Source organism: Abramis brama (assembly GCF_963993115.1).
Source record: "Abramis brama genome assembly, chromosome: 8".
In the NCBI taxonomy this organism is placed as follows: domain Eukaryota; kingdom Metazoa; phylum Chordata; class Actinopteri; order Cypriniformes; family Leuciscidae; genus Abramis; species Abramis brama.
Genome location: NC_139970.1, coordinates 40,772,852 through 40,793,579, shown reverse-complemented (window position 1 = coordinate 40,793,579; position 20,728 = coordinate 40,772,852). Strand labels below are relative to the sequence as shown.

Here is a 20,728-nt window from a genome sequence, read left to right as displayed (position 1 = left end):
AACAATGCAACAATAATAAAACAATGCATTAACATTTACTTTTTACTTTTGATACTTTTAAAAACAAGTACTTTTGTACTTTCACTCAAGTAAGGAAGTTGTGTACTTTGTCCACCTCTGTGCATTTCAAGGTACACATTTACATTCTTATCAGTTCTTGCTTTCCCTGGGAATCGAACTAATTACAATAACAAATATCTGATGATATTTTGATAATATTTGATGCATCTTGATGTGTGTGTGAAATGGCTTAAAAGCAGGCTGATTTTATTTCATTCAGAGGAATCATCATTTCAACAAGCAGCCATTAGATTCAAGTAGATTCAAAACATTGAATGTAAAATACAGTACGCTGTCAAACAAAGTGCTTCCATGATTATTGCATCATATTCACATATTCATAACACTTTGTAAGTTTGTGATGTTTCTGTGGACACAGGTGGTTGTGAATGCTCTTCTGGGTGCCATCCCTTCCATCATGAACGTTCTGCTGGTCTGTCTCATCTTCTGGCTCATCTTTAGCATTGTGGGCGTCAACTTCTTTGCCGGAAAGTTTTTTGAATGTGTAAATACTACCACGGAAAAACGCATGCCTCTCACAGATGTCCTTAACAAAACCGACTGTGATAGATATGGCAAAAATGATACTCGCTGGAAAAATCTGAAGATTAACTTTGACAATGTGGGAAATGGATACCTGGCCCTGCTACAAGTGGTAAGGATGCCCTCAATAGCTGGTAGTCGGTAAATATGAGATATATTTAATTTATTTATTTTAAATCTAGAACATGGAAAATGTAGAACTATGTATACGTTCCATCATGAAAAATATTCAACATCATTGGAAAATTGGCTACAGTTGGTGAATCTGATGTTGTCATTTTTATTTATTTATTTATTTGTTTGTTATCAGTACTGTAATGCATCCAGAAGTTTTAAACCTCACCCTTTTATGTTTTTGTTTTGCAATTCCTATTATTATTATAATTTGTATTATTATTATTATTATTATTATTAATAAATTATTTATATTATTATTGTCAGTATGATTTTATAGCATAAAATAAAGACAAATTGTACCATGTTGTTTAAGTATTTTCACAATTTATTTAAATAAGTAAGAATTTTGTTTATTATTTAAGTTAAAAAAAGATTATTTGTCATTGAAAATAATGTTATAATGCAAAAAAATAAATAAATAATGGTCCTAAAAATTAAAAAAAGTAAACTGTTAATTTTTCATTTTGTCAAGGCCACATTTAAAGGGTGGATGCCCATTATGTATGCAGCGGTAGACTCTCGTAAAGTAAGTAATTAATTGCTTCAATACTGTATAATTCATTTTATTTTATTTATTATAGATTAACTCGAAACTATCTCCATGTCTGCAGGTGTATGAGCAGCCAGAGTATGAGGTGAATCTGTATATGTACCTCTATTTTGTCATCTTCATCATCCTTGGAGCTTTTTTCACATTAAATCTCTTCATTGGCGTGATCATTGACAACTTCAATCAGCAGAAGAAAAAGATAAGTATCTATTGGCTTAAGCTTCTTCTGATCGTATCTTGATTTGAGACTTCAGGGATTTCTTCTTAGGCCAGTTTGTTGTCTACTGGATGCCCTACACAGACGACTCTTTACATGCAAAGTACATGTTTTGGATTCTAAAATCAAGTCCTCCTTGGTTGTCGAAAAATGATCTTTCTGTTTTCTGTCTTTACTTTGGAGGTCAGGATATTTTCATGACAGAAGAGCAGAAGAAATATTACAATGCTATGAAGAAGCTTGGCTCAAAGAAGCCTCAAAAACCTATTCCAAGGCCAAAAGTAAGCATTCCTGTAAAAGAATAGCTCTAAAAATTGCATTCTTGTCATCATGACCCTCCAGAACTGTATTATCCTCTCTTATAAATGCAAAAGCTGCTTTTAAGTAAATGATGACGAGATGTTCATTTTTGGGTGAATGATCCCTTTAAACCATTTATTTCTTGTTTGTAAATGTCTTTGAATAAAACTAACATCTCTTTCTGCACATCTTCTCATTTATTCCAGAACAAGATTCAAGGACTCATCTTTGACCTTGTAACCAATCAGGCCTTTGACATTTTCATTATGGTCCTTATTTGGCTCAACATGGTCACTATGATGGTGGAGACAGAAGATCAGTCCGACGAAAAGGACAGAGTGCTGCAATGGATCAACATTGCCTTCATTGTGCTCTTCACCAGCGAATGTGTGCTAAAGATGATCTCGCTACGGCATCACTTCTTCACCGTTGGCTGGAACGTATTTGACTTTATCGTTGTCGTCCTGTCTATCGTAGGTAAGATCTGCAGCATGACGAGGAATTAACCCTTTACTAAGCTCTGCCCGACTTGGGATGAGTGAATACACAAAATAAGTGTAATTATCAATTTAACCATTATGCTGCATGATGAAAATGTGACTGTTTTCTTTGGCTAAAACTAGACTAAATACCAAGACATTTATACAAAACAAAAATGAGAAAATAACACTATTTGATTCTTGTCATTGCAGGCATGTTCCTGGCAAAAATCATTAAGCAGTACTTTGTCTCGCCGACCTTGTTTCGTGTTATTCGCCTCGCCCGGATCGGCCGCGTACTGCGTCTTATCCGAGGTGCCAAGGGGATACGGACCCTTCTGTTTGCGCTAATGATGTCACTTCCTGCCCTTTTCAACATCGGACTTTTGCTCTTCCTTGTCATGTTCATCTACGCCATCTTCGGCATGTCCTACTTTGCCAACGTCAAAAAAACGGCCGGCATCGACGATATGTTCAACTTTGAGACGTTTGCCAACAGCATGTTGTGTTTGTTTCAGATCACCACCTCGGCAGGTTGGGAAGGCCTTCTGGCACCCATGCTAAATACCGATAAACATGACTGTGACCCAAAAAAAACCCCCACTGACTGTGGAACCCCATCCATCGGCATTATCTTCTTCGTCAGCTACATCATCATATGCTTCCTGATAGTGGTGAACATGTACATTGCCGTGATCCTGGAGAACTTCAGCGTGGCCACCGAGGAGAGCGCCGACCCTTTGAGCGAAGATGACTTTAACAGGTTTTACGAGGTTTGGGAAAAGTTCGACCCGAAAGCCACGCAGTTCATGGAGTACGGCAAGTTGTCGGACTTCGCGAATTCGCTGGATCCTCCTCTGCGAATACCCAAACCCAACCGACTGCAGCTGATCTCCATGGATTTGCCGATGGTGAGCGGCGACCGCATCCACTGTCTAGATATCTTGTTTGCTTTCACCAAACGTGTTCTCGGAGAAGATGGCGAGATGGACCTCCTCCACGGACAAATGGAGGACCGATTCATGGCCTCCAACCCCTCCAAGTCTTCTTACGAGCCTATAACCACAACTTTGCGCAGGAAACATGAAGAAATGTCCGCTGCAGTCATCCAGAGAGCCTTCAGGACCCATTTGGTCCGACATAGTATGAAGAAAGTTCGTAATATCCACAGAGAGACCAAGCAACAAAATGGGAAGGTGCCAAGAAAAGAGTCCGTGGACAATGAAAAGCGCAACAATACCACCGCTTCAGAAGACTCGGATGCAACGCTCGCTACATCCACTCAGCGATCAGATGATAGTCTGACACAGAACAAAAACAAATACGAAAAGGACAAGCGTGAAAAGGAAGTGGAGGACAAAGGTAACCGAGGGAAGAAGTAGAGTAGAGTAGCTACTCTGAACTTTTCTTTGACACGAATAATTGTTTACAACTTCAAGTTATTTGTCAGGGTCAGGTGACCTTGTCTCTTCGATGTGGATGTCTATGCCATACTGCCTGAGCATACTTGAACATTGTGCCTATTCTGGAGCTGTGATTAACATTAGTTAGGCGGTGAAGCTGCTACACCTAACATGTTTCACTTGCTGGTTAACATGGCGATGGACCAAATCTTGTTGAAAAGTCTGTTTTGTTTCATGTCATGATACGTTTAGTCAGACTGTGTGTTCTTCAGCAGCTTTGTGCTTCACCCAGTGTCTTGCATTTAAAGGTGAAGTATGTAATTTCTGTCCCACAAGCGACACCAAACCTTAATAGCAAAGCCTAAAAAGTCTGATAAAAAAGTTATATATATATTTCAACATTGATAATAGGAATAATAATGTTTCTCGAGCAGCAAATCAGCATATTGGAATGATTTATGAAGGATCGTGTGACACTGAAGACTGGAGTAATGAAGACTTTGATCACAGGAATAAATTACATTTTAAAATATATTCACGTAGAAAACAGCTGTTGTAATACTAGTGCACAATATCACTGTTTTTACAGTGTTTTTAAATCAAATAAATGCAGCCTTGGATGATCAGAACAGAAAAATACAAATCTTACAGACCCCAGAATTTTATATGGTTTATATAATGTATACTTTTTTTTACTGTATATATTCTGATAATTAATTATGTAATTTATGCAATGGTGTAATTTGTCATAATATATGATTTGTTTTCACCATTATGTAAATTTATCATTACAAATATTATATTAATGATTGTAATATTTACACTATCAGTTAATTTTATATTGCCAGTAAAATAAAAACGAATATACTGTAAATATTTAATATATCACCCATCCCTATATTGAGTGCTGCAGGGATGACTAATTTGACTGGTTTCCTCAAGATTTTCCTATCAATTTTTATAATGGGAGTGTTAAATTTATGAGTAAAATAAGGTCTGTGGTAAACATAACTTGACAATACTTGGAAGTTTTGTTCTAAAGCATAAACTAGACACACCTTTTTTTTTTTTTAATTAGTTACTTTAGATAAGAGCGTTGGGGTGTGAGTGTGTGCAGTTTGCGTTGTAGAACACAACGTCCAAGTATCATAAAGTTCTATTGACTGTTTACACGACACCGTTTTCAACTAAAAACGGACAATTTTTTACGCGTTTTCGCGACAACAGCGATTTGGGGGCCTAAAAATCTTGCGAAAACATGTTTTTAAAGCGCAAGCTTTAAAAAACGATACCCTTATCATCCCCATGAAAACGGTGACGTCATGCGCATGAGTATTAAGTGTTCAGTCTATAGTGTTTCTTTACATCGCCACCTACTGGCCTGGCAGCAAAATACAGCATTTTTTTTTTTTTTTTTCATTCTCGTGGATAATTTTGCATGCAGATCGTTTTGACAATGTTGACGTCTCTACGCGAAAAAAGCAAAGGAAAAACTTTTTTTTAGTACAGTTTTTAGTACATCGTTGTCATGTAAATGTACCCTTTGTTTACTCATAAATTGAAAAAACTCCATTATAAAACCGCATAGGAAAATCTCAAGGGAGCCACTGGTGAATTAGTCTTCTGGGTCATACCTGCACCACTCTATTTACTAGAAAAAGGTCGTCCCATCTGCTCCAAATAAACAGGCCATTGATTGTGCATGGTTCAAAGTTTCTCTACTTCAGCAGTTAGTCACTGTTGTAACTGTATGTGATCTTTCTTCATCTAATATAGCACTAGTGAAGGGTGTGTTGCTATTGTCAATTGTGATTCAACAGTGATTCATGCACCTGCTGATCAACTTCCACTGAAATGAACGGGAATGTTTGGTGCTTCTGTTGCTGCAGAAATGACACACTTTCATTTATTCAATGATTTGTGTTTGTTACTAGAAGTTTGCATTTACTCGTGTTTGTTTTTGTTTTTAAGCGAATGTGCAATTTGTTTGTCCTATGTTACTTGAGACAGAGTTGATGCATTTCCACAACTGTTGCCGTTGGTACACGTGTAATTATAGTTGCATGAAATCTCACCTGTAAGCGTACAAGTTTTCCACTCAGTATTTCAGAATGGCTCAGTGCCTCTCAGGTCTCTCTTCAACACGCTAGAAAGCCATTCGCACACGTGCCTTCCCTTACGCCTGCCTCGGTTCAGAGCTTGTAGCAAACACTTTCCATAAAACCTCAAGACTTCTATCACACCCTGAACTGTGAAACCTGTCTGATTTCAGCCTTTCCTGTTCCTGTCTCACTGATATTGCACTTGAAACAGCTTTAATGAACTGTTTAGAGATCTGTGCCCACCCTCTTCACTTCTGCATCGCAGCGGGATCATCAGTGGTTGCGAATTCATTTTTGTATATGAACTCAGATTTGGTCGGGTAGTTGTTCTAGACCGCGTCGTAAGCCAAAACTTCATCTTTAAGCATTCTCGTTTTTGCATTTTTAAAAAAATTCTCTCAAAAATGGTCCTTCATATGTGTAAATATTTTGTAGGAATATGCAATGTTATATAATTAAGAAAATCATGAATTATAATCTATGTAGGGAATGTGAAAGGTGTAAAGTAAAAGGTTATGCATCATAAAAGATCAAATAAAAATAACTAAATTATGCTTAAGTTATATGGGAAATATAATCATTTTGATTATGTTGAAGCTGAAATATGACTTTTTTTATTTGTATTATGCATTTTGTTTATATATATATATATATATATATATATATATATATATATATATATATAAAACATGAGAAATACTGTATTTATGTGCACCGTTTTTGTTTTCTGCATATTTCACCTATGAAGGAGTGATTGATTCTAGTTTTATATTTCTGTTATCAATGTTTATTTGACATGCATCTCGATGACTGACGGGATAGCGTGTATTTGTTTACATTTTTATAGTTCTGAACATCTGAACATTATCATTACATTTCTTTTCATGTAAGAGACTCGTATGTTCCACATAAACACAGTAACTGCTCCATGTGAATGTGACATGTATTGAGAAAATGAAGTCTAGGTATATTACGAATTTATATGAAACAAATATCAAAATAGCATAAAACATAAATCAGTAGCTTTTATATGCATCATGCTTGTAGTCTGTGAGTCAAACTGCATGCGAGGGTTCTTTAAGCTAAAAGAATAAACTCATCACATACCTCAGACCTGCTACAACTCTTGTGTATTTTTTGTTTTATGAAATGTGGTGTGAACACTATTAAGCACTATTGTGATGGTTTGAAATCATTTTTTATTTTATTTGTTTTTACCCGAAAGACTAGCATTTTGCATGCTTTGTTTTTTATCGTTGACTGAGCGTATATTTACACAACAACAATGTACTTAAAATGAAAACGTTTTTTCTTAGTGAAAATGTCCAGTAGCCTAGTTTCCATTTTTAGTTGAAAACGGTGTCGTGTAATTGGCCCCTAACTAAAAACAGAAACCTTTTTATGCATTTTGACCATTCATTTACACGACAACAACGTTTTGGGGGCCTGAAAACGCAAACTTTCGAAAGTGCAAGTTTCTGAAATCAATACCGTTATCGTCTCTGTGTAAACCATAGACATCATATAGAGACTAGATGCCCTATTGGCTGCTGGGCACTGAGAAATGCGGCCGCCATCTTAAACCGGTCGTACTCCTAGTTTCGTTGCGTGGCAGCAGTTAAGATGCCAGAGCACTGTGGACCATTTTCCTGTTCTAATCGGCGGACCATCGCAAATAGTGCCTGGGGGATTACTTTTAACATTACCGTACTATTGGTTGTATTTTGTGAATAGAATATTACCAGATAATTGAGAAGGAGCAATGATCTTTGACATCCTCCTGGGACCCAAGAATAGACTTTTGTCCACTGTAGTGGACATTATATTTTAGTGAATTTCTCTGACATCATACATGTCACATGACACAACCTGGGTGTCCTGTAAAGAGCACATTCAGGACTTTTCAGAGATACCAAATGTTTGGAGGTTTCACCATGAAAACAACTACTCCTTGGTCTTTAAAAATGTCTGACATTAATTTAGTGATCAAATGTAGCATTCTTATGGAAATATGATAATATATTGTAATTATAATTTAAATTGGACTACTTTTCAAATTGTATTTCATAAAACAACATCTCAGGAAAATGTTAAGGGGTTTCAAATAAAAAAATTACTTTCTGTTCCTGAACAGGGCATTGATTTCATACATGTCCACTGTAGAGGACATCAGGACTTAAATCATGTTTATCAGGCATTTTGTGAGACACAACAAGTGAATATGGAAATAAATTATACATCAATATTCCTATGAAATATTAGATATTATTATTAAAATGTTGCCAATTATTACACTTCTTTTTTCATTAAATGTTGCTCTAAGAACACATTAATGTGCAAATTAGATACAGTGTATAGATACATTGCATTGAATGGGAATATTAATTTATGGCCATTTTACCCACATATTGCATAAAGTAAAATAGTGTATCAATTCATTCCATTATTTCTTTCATAACATAGTTGAGAATCATCTTTATACAAATTTTGGTTAAAAAAATCCTGAAACCCCAACATTTATTGGTGATTGAAAAAAAAAATCCCATTGTTTTTGCCTATACATATAATTTCATGTCATTTTATTTTTTAAACAACTTAGTCCTGGCGTCCACTACAGAGGACATAGCATAACGTATGAATAAAATATTATTTTTCAAAAATGTTTTTTTTACCATTTGTTTATTGTGCTCTAAACAGTGTGATGACATGGAAAAAAAACTAAATTCAAAAAACATTTTTTTTCTGGGTCTCAGGAGGATATTACTGTACTGAAATCGTAGCTAGCTAACGTTAGCTAGGCTATGTTTACTGCACCAGCCGGTGTTCACCCAGCATGGAGAGGTGGGGTAAAGTAATAATTACAAGAGCTTCTTTGTTATTTTAGTCCCGTCCGAATGTGCTATCTCAGTAATCATTACGGACAATGTCAGTAAAGATAATGGCGACTTTTACCTTCTATAAAAAGGTCCGGGAAAATAACCTCAGGTAACGTTTTAATAGACGTGCGAATAGACCCACTGTAAATCAAATAATTTCGTGTTTAAAAGTAGTTTCCTGTGGTTTTTCAAGTATTGACACGCCTGAAAAGGCATTCAGTTGCGTTCTAGACACTGGGAGAAGTGCGTTAGCGTTAGGTTAGGTAAGTGCCTGCAGCCTATTACCAACACAATCCAAACTGAAGTTAATTCATACATTGTTCGACCGGACATAACTGTTTTACACAAATAACCTAGCCTATGTGTGTGTGTGTGTTATTTGTGTTTGCACACGTGATATCAGGAAGCAATGTAATACACACACGTTTCTTCAACTTATTAAAATATTACTTTACTGCAACTATCTGTTTCTGCTTCTTTATCATATTTATAGTGTGTGATTTATAAAATAGGCTACCTTATATCCTACATCACATATTTTGATTTTGGACGTCTGGTCACTTTATATCTTATATCTGAATATTATATTACTGTTAAGCCTACTATGAATATTAAAATACGCCGAACCATGTGTCCTGTATCATAGCTACATGAATGACCTTTGCAGCAAAAAAACCCGCTTGAAAATCAGTTCGGTATTTAGTGAGGTATGCTTAATTAAATGCGCTGACAGCTCATTGCACCTGCCATTCAGATTACACTGAGTGGAGCGGGTGACCGGTCTAAGATGGCGGCTCCACGGCTCGACCGCGCCAGTAGGCAGTAGCGGTCGATAGGGCGTCTATCTCTATATGATGTCTATGGTGTAAACGCTAGATGTCTTATGGCGAAGTCACTTCCGGCATCACCGTTCGGCCATCTTGTCACAGTGAAGCTGTGAATTAAGGTGAGTGATCAGCATGCACACAAATCCTCTTATCTCGCTGAAATCTTGACGGATTTACAAACGGTTTGGTTTCTTACAAACGTTATTAACGTGGCTATAATTCCGAATGCTTGAACATGTATGTTATAATTATTATGTATGCAGTGTCATAACTACATCTCTGACGTTTATAACAAACCAAACCGTTTGAAAATCGGTAGAAAATTGAGCAAGTTATGGTTATTTAAAAGTATATGCACCATTAAACGAGTGAGCGAGCACACTGTGGCAAGATGGCCGCCACGTGCGGACATCGACCTCCATTGGCCAGAAGCGCGCACGAGACATCTAGCCTTTATATATGATATCTATGGTGTAAACTACAAAAACACGAATTTGTGAAAATGGTGACGTCATGTACATGTGTATTACATGTTCAGTCTATATGCGCATAGTGTTTCTTACGAAGTGACGTCGCCAACTACTGGCCTGGCAGGAGAATAGAGCAATTTTAACTGTTTAAGCAGATCCACATGAACTTTCGTTTTGACAACGTTGTCGTCTGTACGTGAAAAAAAAAAAAAACTACTTCATTTTTCACATTTACAAAAGTTTTTAGTACATCATTGTCATGTAAATGTATCCTAAATCTATGAAAAATGTTTGTTAATTGAAAGAAAGCTGAAATAAAATATAAATATTAGTTGAAAAACGTAAATTAAACTTGAAATGTTGCCATGGGACAATTTGAAGCACTAAAATGATTAACTGAAATAAATGAAAACTAAAACGAACTAAACTGAAATAAAAATAAATTAAACATGTATGAATAAAAATAATAAATGACAAAAGCACGTATTAAAATAACTAAAAATAACATGAAAACTAAAAATATAAAAACTAATTCAAAATATTAATTAATACTAAAATTAAAGCTAAAATAACACAACTTTTGAGTATGAGAGTGTTTAGTGAAGTGTGTATTTATGTGACACCAAACACACACACACACACACACATGCAAGTTTGAAATAATTAAGATTTTTTTAATATAACTTTTTGCATCACAGGAATAAATTTCACAATATTACTTTTACTCAAAAGTAACAGTCCTGATGAGTTTTCAAATGTGTGGAAATACAGTAAAAATTAAGTTTAAAAAGTCTTGACTCTTCTCACATTAACATTTTGAATCTTCTTGGCAACGATGGCCGTTTGCTAAGTGATGATTCCTCTAAATGTGTTCACATACAGCATCTGTACGCCGTGATGTCTGTTCGTAAACACATAGTAATGTTTCTCAGGGAGAGAGAGATGTTTTATGGTCTCGAGTGACTGTCCGCTCTAATTAGGAGCACATTAGAGCTCCTGTAACTTCAGTCCTGACCATTTCAACTCCACCACAATCAACATTAGACGAGGTCCACTTCCTTCCGCAGAACACCGCCGTTTCTCTGCTAATGAGCTTTTATGTGAAACTGCTGCTTTTTGTTTTCCTCAGAGCTTTTGTCTGTGACAGCACGTGTCTGACCGCACATATGACCATCTAATGCGTTTGACTTGCAGGCAAGTAGCTAATTAAAATCATTATATATATATATATATATATATATATATATATATAATTGTATTTATTTTTTTACATGCATATAAATATAATATATTTTTGTTTTCTTGATTGGATCATGGCAGATATGTGTGTGTGTGTGTGTGTGTGTGTGTGTGTGTGTGTGTGTGTGTGTGTGTGAGATATTCCTAGTTTCCAAATTATATTATATCATGAACAATTACATTAAAATATAATTTAAATCCAGAATTTAACACAACAGAACAAAAATGTTGAAGAACACATTTGGCCACATTCACTTGTTTGATTTGCTTGCTTGAATATTTGTTTATTAGCTAAAATAATAATAACAATTATTATTATTATTGCATCAAAATAAGATTTTTTTCTGTATAAATGAATTAATAATAATAATAATAATAATTATTATTATTATTATATTTTTTGTTTTCATGTCAGATTAATACTAATTATTATAAAATAAAAATAATGTTATATTTATGAATAAACAAATGAACAAATATAATACTTATTATTATATTAAAATAATAAATCTATTTTATTAATACATAATTTAATGAATATAATAATACTAATAATAATAACTATTATTATTATTACGATTATAAATACAAAATATGTATTCATAAATAAAAACCGTAATACAACTAATAACAATATTCATTATTATTATTATTATTATTATTATTATTATATTTTTGTTTTCTTGAATGGATCATGTCAGATTAATAATAATAATCATATTTTAAAATGTAAAGAAAAGTCCCAGAATCATGATTATACTTTTTTTTTTTTTAAATACTTCAATAAATCATTTCAATCCAGGATTCATTAGCCAACACAAATATTGAAGAGTACATTTTGCCACAAAATACATCCAAAAAGACCATCAAGACAATCTATGGCTCAGAAGCTTCCAGTTGAATCTATTAATATTTGATTAATTATTAATATGAGGTCTGGGATGAGCTTTTATTTGAAGATGACTCAATCCCCAAGCCTAGCATAAAGAAATAAAGATCTTGCCATTTTCTGGTTATTCAATAAAACTCCCTCAACGTTCTCGTTTTTCACCACACCACACCCAGTTATTATCATGTCATTTGTGGTGTTTATTTCCGTTTTCCACTAATGGTCATTTTAGATAATGCAGAATAATTCAGTTAGATTCACATACTGCTCTCATTTGAGTCCATCAGTAAGACAATAACTAAATAATTTAAGAAAAACACAATTAAGCAAGTGGCCGAATCCCAGATGTTTCCTGATAAGAAGGCTCTGAAATGACCCGCACACAGATGGTGTAGTGGGTCGACTCAGTATATTTGCAGAAGCTAATGGCTCCTGTAATAGCCTCGTGATTGGCTAGATGAGAAGTGATGCTGCAGTTTCTCCTGCGCTGTTGCTTAGTAACGCAACATCACGTTTATGTAGTTACAGTGTTTGCAAGGCAGAACTGCGCTCTATTCCTTCAGTGTTTCTGGTTAGGGCTTGTTCTAAATCTCTCAAACTATTAATGTACGTCAAGCAAACTTTAGGTTGTCAAACATTTCAGTTTTAGCTGTGCTGTGAAATTTGGTTTGTAAACATTTACTTTTTAAATACTTAAAAGTATTACTTTTTAAGTTTGAAAATCTCCTGTGAACTTATATTTTTAGAATGTTCATCTGTATTGTGTTTGATCTTCTTTCTTACATCTATTTGCATAATGAATCATAATTGGTTTTGTCTTCCTTCCATATGTGGAACAGTTTACTAATAATATGCTACAGTATATTATGGTATGTACCAATATACTCTATATGAATATAGGTCTACTAATAGTATAAATTTATGTTTTTGAAAGAAGTCTCTTTTGCTCACCAAGGCTGCATTTATATAATCAAAAATACAGTAAAAACAGTAATATTGTGAAATATTATTACAATTAAAATAACTTTTCTATGTGAATGTATTTTAAAGGGGCTATGTGTAAGACATGTCATGTATTAATTGCTTTTTGTATTGCTAATGTGTGAACAGCTTGTAATGAAACTTTCCCAAATTCCTAGGTTATCTATGAAAGCCTGTATTGATTTTTATGTGAAGCACTCAAGACTGTTTCTCCGGGAATTCCAATGGATTTGACGTTTACACTCCCGAGAGTCTCTCTTCCGTTATGACACATGAAATTAATGCTTATACAATGTTCAGGATAATGATGAAAGAGCCATTCTCTACTGTAATGTCCATGTGTCATGCAAAGAAAACCTTACTTCAAACTACAGTCTCACATAGCCAGATCTATATAGACTATGGTCTCAAATATACTTCATAATCAAACTATCAAACTATAACAGTGTAATTTTAATAACCTCATCTGTCGACATGATGCTGGTGAGTTGCAGAGCTGGTGCAAACATCTCCACATCTCTATGATCAGATGCTTTCTGAACTGCTGTTTTCTCACTGCTGACGTTTGTGTTGTGTTTATTTTGTTATTAAGGAAAGCACACAGCACATATTTACATATTCATTCATCTTACTTCTTTTAACTTCTGAGCAAAGAATGAAAAGGAACTTTGCTGAGTATATCAGCACATTAAAGGGGTGGTATAATGCCCTTTTCACAACATGTAAAATAAGTCTCTGATGTCCTCAGAGTGTGTATGTGAAGTTTTAGCTCAAAATACCCCACAGATATTTTTATATAGCATGTTAAAGTTGTCACTTTTTGAGGGTGAGCAAAAACGCACCGTTTTGTGTCTGTTCCTTTAAATGCAAATGAGCTGCTGCTCCCGGCACAGGGGGCGGAGCTTCAACAGCTTGTGTCATTTTACCTCACACACACATGCACTGAAAATTTCAAAAACTTTTAGCCTTTTATGTTCAAACTGGAGTCGGACAATGATGGAGAGAATCAAGATGAAGTGACAACATGTAGAAGCAACAGGACATTTCTGAATGGTTTATTGATGAATTTATGTTGCTTGTGTAGTTATTCATTTCTTTAAAAGCAAATATCTCCCTTTGCTTTGAACTTTGAGCGTTGTAACTTTGCAGATGTCGTTTATGCTCAAACAGCAACATTACACACTAACTAAAGTTAGAAAAGTGAAATCATAATCAACCACCGCCTTTAAATCACGTTCAGTCTCTTGTATGTTACGTGTGCACGAGTGAGCGATAAGCTGCTACTGCAGTTCACTTAATGGCCACCGGTGTCGCTAATAATGGGTTTCTGAATTCTACATATGGCCCCTTAAAAATTTGATTTATTTCTGTGATGCAAAGCTGAATTTTCAGTATCATTACTCCAAGTCTATTACTGATGTTGTAGGGCAGTTAAATTGAACAGCACTGAATTGAAAATGCAAAAGAAATGTATTTATTTACAAGATGAGAAGGGTTTGACACACTCATGCAATGCGATGAGGTCACGAGATAATACCGTATAGCATGAACCTGTTTAAAATGTTCCATATTAAATTCTGAACATATTGTTGGTTCTAAAGCGTAACACCCAAACTTACCTAAAACGTATTCATGTATTTACTGCAGAAAATGCTAATATAGTTGACACAAGTACTACAGTAAAACATTTAGTGGCGCTCGCAGTGTTCAGCAAACAAGACAAATTGCAGTTGTAAAGTTGCTCAGAAAGCAGACTGATGCTTAATGACTGATGCATGTCAATCCTAGACATTAAAGTTTTATTGCACATATTCAATGATCCATTTAAATACCTATTGTCGCTTTTATTTATTAAAAGGCCTATGAAACTCTTTGAGACACTTACAATGTGTCCTGTGGAGTCCACCAGATTAAAAAGGATAACTACAGGAAAACCACAATGCATCGAGACACATCCAGCAAATGGAGCCGAGAGGAGCCTCTAACCACCAGACTTACGGTCAGAAGGTTTGAGAATGTTCTTTAAGGAGCTGTTGTAAATGTCTAAGAGCACTCATGTGCTATTGATCAGAGCCAGGGCTGTCCGAGTAATTGTATATATTGGCCTAAACGTGTTTAAGTGCTTTTGACACTGAGGTCATGAAAGTGCAACATCTTCACCAGCACCTAACCTTCTCACTATGTTTCCATCCACATCATTTATGAATTTTGGAGTAGCTATCGCATAAAAATAGGATGGAAACGTAGCCTACTATATACATTGTGAAAAAAAAAAAAACGAGTCACAGGTTTCCCCGGTTGCTTATACATATATTTGCAGACGTTTATGTTCGATGCAATTAATCGATCTGACAGCATAGTATATTATAGTATAATATACAGTAAATAATAGAAATATGGTATAGTTTTATTTTAATAGCAACATTTTTAATATGCTCACCAAAGCTGCATTAATTTGAATTTTTTTTTTTTTTTTTTTTTTTACAATTTAAAATGTTGTTTTCTGTTAATATATTTTAAAATGTAATATATTCCTGCAACGCAAAGCTGAATTTTCAGCAGCCATTATTAAAATCTTCCGTGTTGAAAATATAATATTTATTTATTTTCAGGAATTTTTGATGGACTGGTGAATGAAAATTCAAAAGAACAGCATTTATTTTAAATAGAAATATTTTGTAACATTATAAATGCCTTTACTGTCATTTTTGATCAATTTAGTGCATCCTTGCAGAAACAAAGTAGCCTATTAATTTCATTAAAAAAAACAAACAACTTTTGAGTTTAATTCACAACTTTGGATGGAAACATAAAGTAGCTGTTTCACCCGAGAAAACACTTTTTTCCTTCATCTGGAAGACCTGAAGAGAAATCTAACACGTCAGAGCTTCCTCTAGTGCAGCCGACTCTAAGTGCCCTAAGAAGTTAGCAAACCAACACCTTTAAGTCCTCGGTCAGAGAGAATTCCTGATTTCTTGTACTCTTGTACTGTATGTGCAGAGAATCATCACGTACAGTAGGGTTCTTGATCATCCAAAATACAAACCTTCTCAAAGTCATTAAAAATGAGGAATCTACGAGCTAGACGGCATGTGCTGACAGCAGCCTGATCACTGTGTGTTTGACGACTGCTGCTGATAATGATTATCTGTCAGTGAGCGTATGGAATGTTATCGGACGGGCCGGGGAAAGGCCCCCTTTAGGACAGGACACGGCCCTGTGTGTGTTTCGGCTGGGATCAGGGCTTGTGACGCCGGGTCCAGGTCACAGTGCTCTTCTCAGCTGCTTTAGACAGACCCAGCGCTGGCTTTCACGATCAATGAGTGAGATCAAACTGTGTTGTCTTTCATTAACACTGATGAGGATCTGAGCACGTTTCCATCTCACATGCTCTGCGGACGATGAAAACCGGACAACAGGAGTCAAACGTGTGGCCTCTGATTGAGAGTTCATGAAACACACAACCTGTCAGCATGTATATATCTATTCACCAGTCATAAATACTGCGCATTAGGCTATTTAAAACATTAGATATCATATATAGGCCTTCTGTTCATAAATACCTTTATTCAAAAAGTGAAGTTAAAGGGTTAGTTCCCCCCAAAAAATTAAAATTCTGTCATTACTCACCCTCATGTCGTTCCAAAGACTTTCCTTCATCTTCAGAACATAAATGAAGATCTTTTTGATGAAATCTGAGAGCTTTCTGACAGCTATGCAACTAACACTTTGACGCTTCAAAAAGTTGATCATAGAGATCATAAAACTATGAATTGAGCGAAAATGCTGTGGTGTTTTCTTTGTTGTTTAGAATCCAATATTCCTGTAACTCTTTTGTCTTTTATGAGTTTAATAAAGAACTCTGTCTCGTCTTCTGTCTAAACACACCGTATCATCTGTAGAGAATTATACACAAATAGCCTATATGAAGCAGCACAACTGTTTTCAACATTGATAATTATAAATCTTTCTTAAGTAGCAAATCAGCATTTTAGAATGATTTCTGAAGGATCATGTGACACTAAAGACTGGAGTAATGATACGGAAAATTCAGCTTTGCATCACAGCAATAAATTATTATTATACAATATGTGACATAGATGTCATATATATGTGCCCAGAGAGATGAATGGGTTATGAAAGACAGAAACACCAACAATCTGTGTGCCACAGTTCTCCTATACCACAGTCCAGTCATGTGATGAGGTGAGGCTCATTCAGCTGAGAGATCCAGAGACTGAAGCGACCACAGCAGAAGTAGCACAGTTTGCATCTATTCAAAAGCAGCCCAGCCTCACTTTTACATGCAGATCAATGCAAAAGCAACCAGCATCTCAGTGAACGAGTTATGTCAGGTGATCATCCAAGTGAACAGACTTAAAAGATTATGGACACACATACTGAAACTCCAGTACTCTTGTGACCTCTGACACTGGATTAAGAGGGCATCTCTCTCTCTCTCTCTCTCTCTCTCTCTCTCTCTCTCTCTCTCTCTCTCTCTCTCTCTCTCTCTCTCTCTCTCTCTCTCTCTCTCCTTGGTTGCTGTTCTTCTCATAGAAATGGGAAACTGTGTAAATATTACAATGCATAACAGGAAAGGTATTATAATTGAATGACTATGGCTTTTGTCTTGTGCATGTTTTTTTTTCACCTATGTTTAATAAAATTTAAATTGTTGTTTATGAAAATAATCTGATAATAAAAATACAGGATATCATGTTTTATCTCTTTACAGTTTTTAAACACACAACGGCACATTCACCAATCAAACTCCCATGCTCAAAAGACAGAGTTCAAACCATTACAAATATAACATTGAACTCTTACAGAATTTATTAACAACACGCGGTTTACTATGGAGTTTCCTTTGTGTCTTTTTATTCAATCAAACATACTGCGTTAATTTGAGAGTAAAACGAATTATTTTGTAATATTTTTTTTTAAAGATTGCAAAAAAAGTCTTCTTAAGGCTCAAAAATAAATTAGTTGATAACAAAATTATTTGCAGTGCATGTAAATCTTTGAAAACCTTTATTTTTCTTTGTGCATTTCGAACACTTTCATCACAAACGCACAAATTTTGCTCTCTTTTCTGCTGTCTTTTTTTGCGGGTCTAAATCTTAGTTATCATAGTTAATCATAGTTTTCCACCATTTAAACTGTAGTCGTTATTTATTTCAAAAGGTTCAAGTCATGCAGAGTCACACTTGTTGAAGAAATGTAAGGGAGTGGGCCGCCATCTTGTGGTAAATATAAGAAGTGTGGAGCAGTTATATTCACAAAGCGACACAATAAATAAATAAATAAATAACATCTATTTAAACTTAAAACCTTAAGTGCAGTTGCTTCCTTTTAAAACCTTTTGATGTTGGAAACGTAATATGAATGATCTTATACACTTCATACATGCAATATTCTGGGTACTACCTCACGTAGGAGATGAGTGTGTGTGTGGCGTCTGTGGGGATAAGAGGAATTACGCCACTCGTCACTTCCTGGTTTCCAAGCGGAAACAGCGGAGTTTGTTTGGTTACTATGTTGCCTCCACTGCAAAGATGGCGAAAACGGGATAGAAACAATCTCTGAGAGAATCGTTGTGGAAAATCCCATCTCTCTTGTATATTTCAGGGTTGTTTTGACAGCTGCAGTGTGTGACACTATGGCGGGTGTTGATGACGAGGAGTGCACGCTTGTAAGTCATGAAATACGGTCGCATAGCACTCGTAATAGTTTGTTTTGTAGAAATACTTGTAGAAGGGATGGTGAAGAAATACCAATTAAAACAACATTCTCACCGAAGCATGTGTTTCATACATTTTGATTAAAAAAAAAAAAAAAAAAAAAAGCCTGACATATGAAATAATAGTCAGAAAATTATATTTTTATTGGAACAGTTTATTGATGCATCAGTCTCTTGTGGCTCATGTATCTTGATAGAGAATAGGGAGCTCATACTCGAAAAGGAAAAAAAAACTCCTCAGTTTTATTCCCAAACTGAGCAAAAATATGAAATTGGGAGCAGGTGTTGTTATTCATATGGCCAAAAGTAAGATGAAATTCTGATTGCTTGTAATATGAATCAATGAGATCTTTATAACAGTATAAAAGGCTACTTACATTCTGTAAAATGCATATAAATATCAGTTCTGATTATATCACCCAATAACATGTCTTAGTAAGATGATATTAAAATGCTTCATTTTTTATTTATTTATCAAAGCTCTGTAGTTTTATTGTGTTGGCAAAACATACTCTATAATGCAATGATAATTGAGAGATGAACAAATATACGTTCCTCAAAAGCCTGATGGATCATATTTGATACTGACATTTTAATGATTTAAAAAAATGATGTATGTATTATCAAGTAAACCTAAGTTGTTCATCTTGAAATATTAACAATATAAAAGTTATTCCTACATTTACTTTATAATTTTTGTTAAAGATTTCACTGAATAAATGCACGTGAACCACGAGCTGAAGAGGGAAGATTTTATATTATATTAAGAGGCTTTTACTTGTATAAATCAACGTATTAAACTATCAATCAGACGACAGACGGCATGTAGTAGTTTATATGCGATGGGTTTTTCAGCAAAGTTTTGATCATGTTAATAAAATAGAGGCATTAGAAAATGATGTATAAAGTACAATACAGTATGCTTTATAATTGAGTTTGAAGTGTGCATTATATTTAATATTTTAATAAATTGATAGTTGATTTTTATCTTTAAAATTGTGTTTAATAATATATGCTCTGTCGATATATTAGGATAATTAAAATGTAATGCATAGTAGGACTGAGCAAAATTCAGTTTTATTGTCATTGATTCAACTAATCAGCTTTGCATTAAAGTAAGCTGATATTTTCAGCTAACCCTGCTGAATTTATTGCCAATTTCAGGCCTTGATCTTATACTACTGCCAGGAAAAATACTCCAGTCATGTTGTAGATGTTTCCAGTGAAGCTCAACGGAAGTTCAGTCATGATCCAATCTTCACATTCCTCCATGCTTATGGGCTGATCATGCAAGGTGAGGAAAACCCACCGTTTACTATCTTTTTCCAGTGATGGGGAAAGTTACTTTTAAAAGTATGCAATACAATATTGCTCTACTCTCTAAAAAAGTAGCTAATTGTGTTACTTAGTTACTTTTTTTATGGAAAGTAATGCGTAGTGCAAATGTAAAAGCCAAAAAACAACTGACGCTGGTTGGTCATATTACAAGGGCAACATGGCAAATTTAGTACGTCCAGATTACACATACTAGATAGCACATAATTATTAGCGGTTGTGAAGTAATTACTTATTCAAAATAAGTACCTACTCAAGAGAGTATGTGATTTCGGACGCAGACTCTTACTTCAGCAAATGATGTTTCATTTTTTCTTATTCGTATGGTTGAATGAAATAATCGATGGTCAGCAGCAAAGGCATTGGTTAATAAAGTGATATTAAATACATAAAGTATATTTGTGTTATTTAACATATTTAATTATTGGAGATTTGCATAATATGAAATAATCGATGGTCAGCAGCAAAGACATTGGTTAATAAAGTGAGATTAAATACATAAAGTATATTTGTGTTCTTTATCATATTTAATTATTGGAG

General features: G+C 34.8%; 2 protein-coding genes across 3 annotated transcripts in view; both read left to right on the top strand.

The window, feature by feature from the left end:
• scn1laa (sodium channel, voltage-gated, type I-like, alpha) overlaps positions 1–4,379 on the top strand; it is a gene marked incomplete at its 5' end in the record, with an annotated part of 43,705 nt that extends 39,326 nt beyond the window's left edge. Inside the window, 6 exons of the mRNA XM_084121345.1 lie at positions 440–715; positions 1,253–1,306; positions 1,392–1,533; positions 1,731–1,828; positions 2,054–2,324; positions 2,540–4,379. Of these exons, the coding sequence (XP_083977471.1) occupies positions 440–715; positions 1,253–1,306; positions 1,392–1,533; positions 1,731–1,828; positions 2,054–2,324; positions 2,540–3,708 (2,010 nt within the window). The 3' untranslated portion in view covers positions 3,709–4,379. The remainder of the gene's footprint in view (positions 1–439; positions 716–1,252; positions 1,307–1,391; positions 1,534–1,730; positions 1,829–2,053; positions 2,325–2,539) is intronic.
• Positions 4,380–18,614: 14,235 nt separating this feature from the next.
• Positions 18,615–20,728, top strand: part of ttc21b (tetratricopeptide repeat domain 21B) — a 31,583-nt gene continuing 29,469 nt past the window's right edge. For both annotated transcript variants that reach the window (XM_084122089.1, XM_084122088.1), the window contains exons 1-2: positions 18,615–18,805; positions 20,018–20,147. In XM_084122089.1, the coding sequence (XP_083978215.1) occupies positions 18,773–18,805; positions 20,018–20,147 (163 nt within the window). In that variant the 5' untranslated portion in view covers positions 18,615–18,772. The remainder of the gene's footprint in view (positions 18,806–20,017; positions 20,148–20,728) is intronic.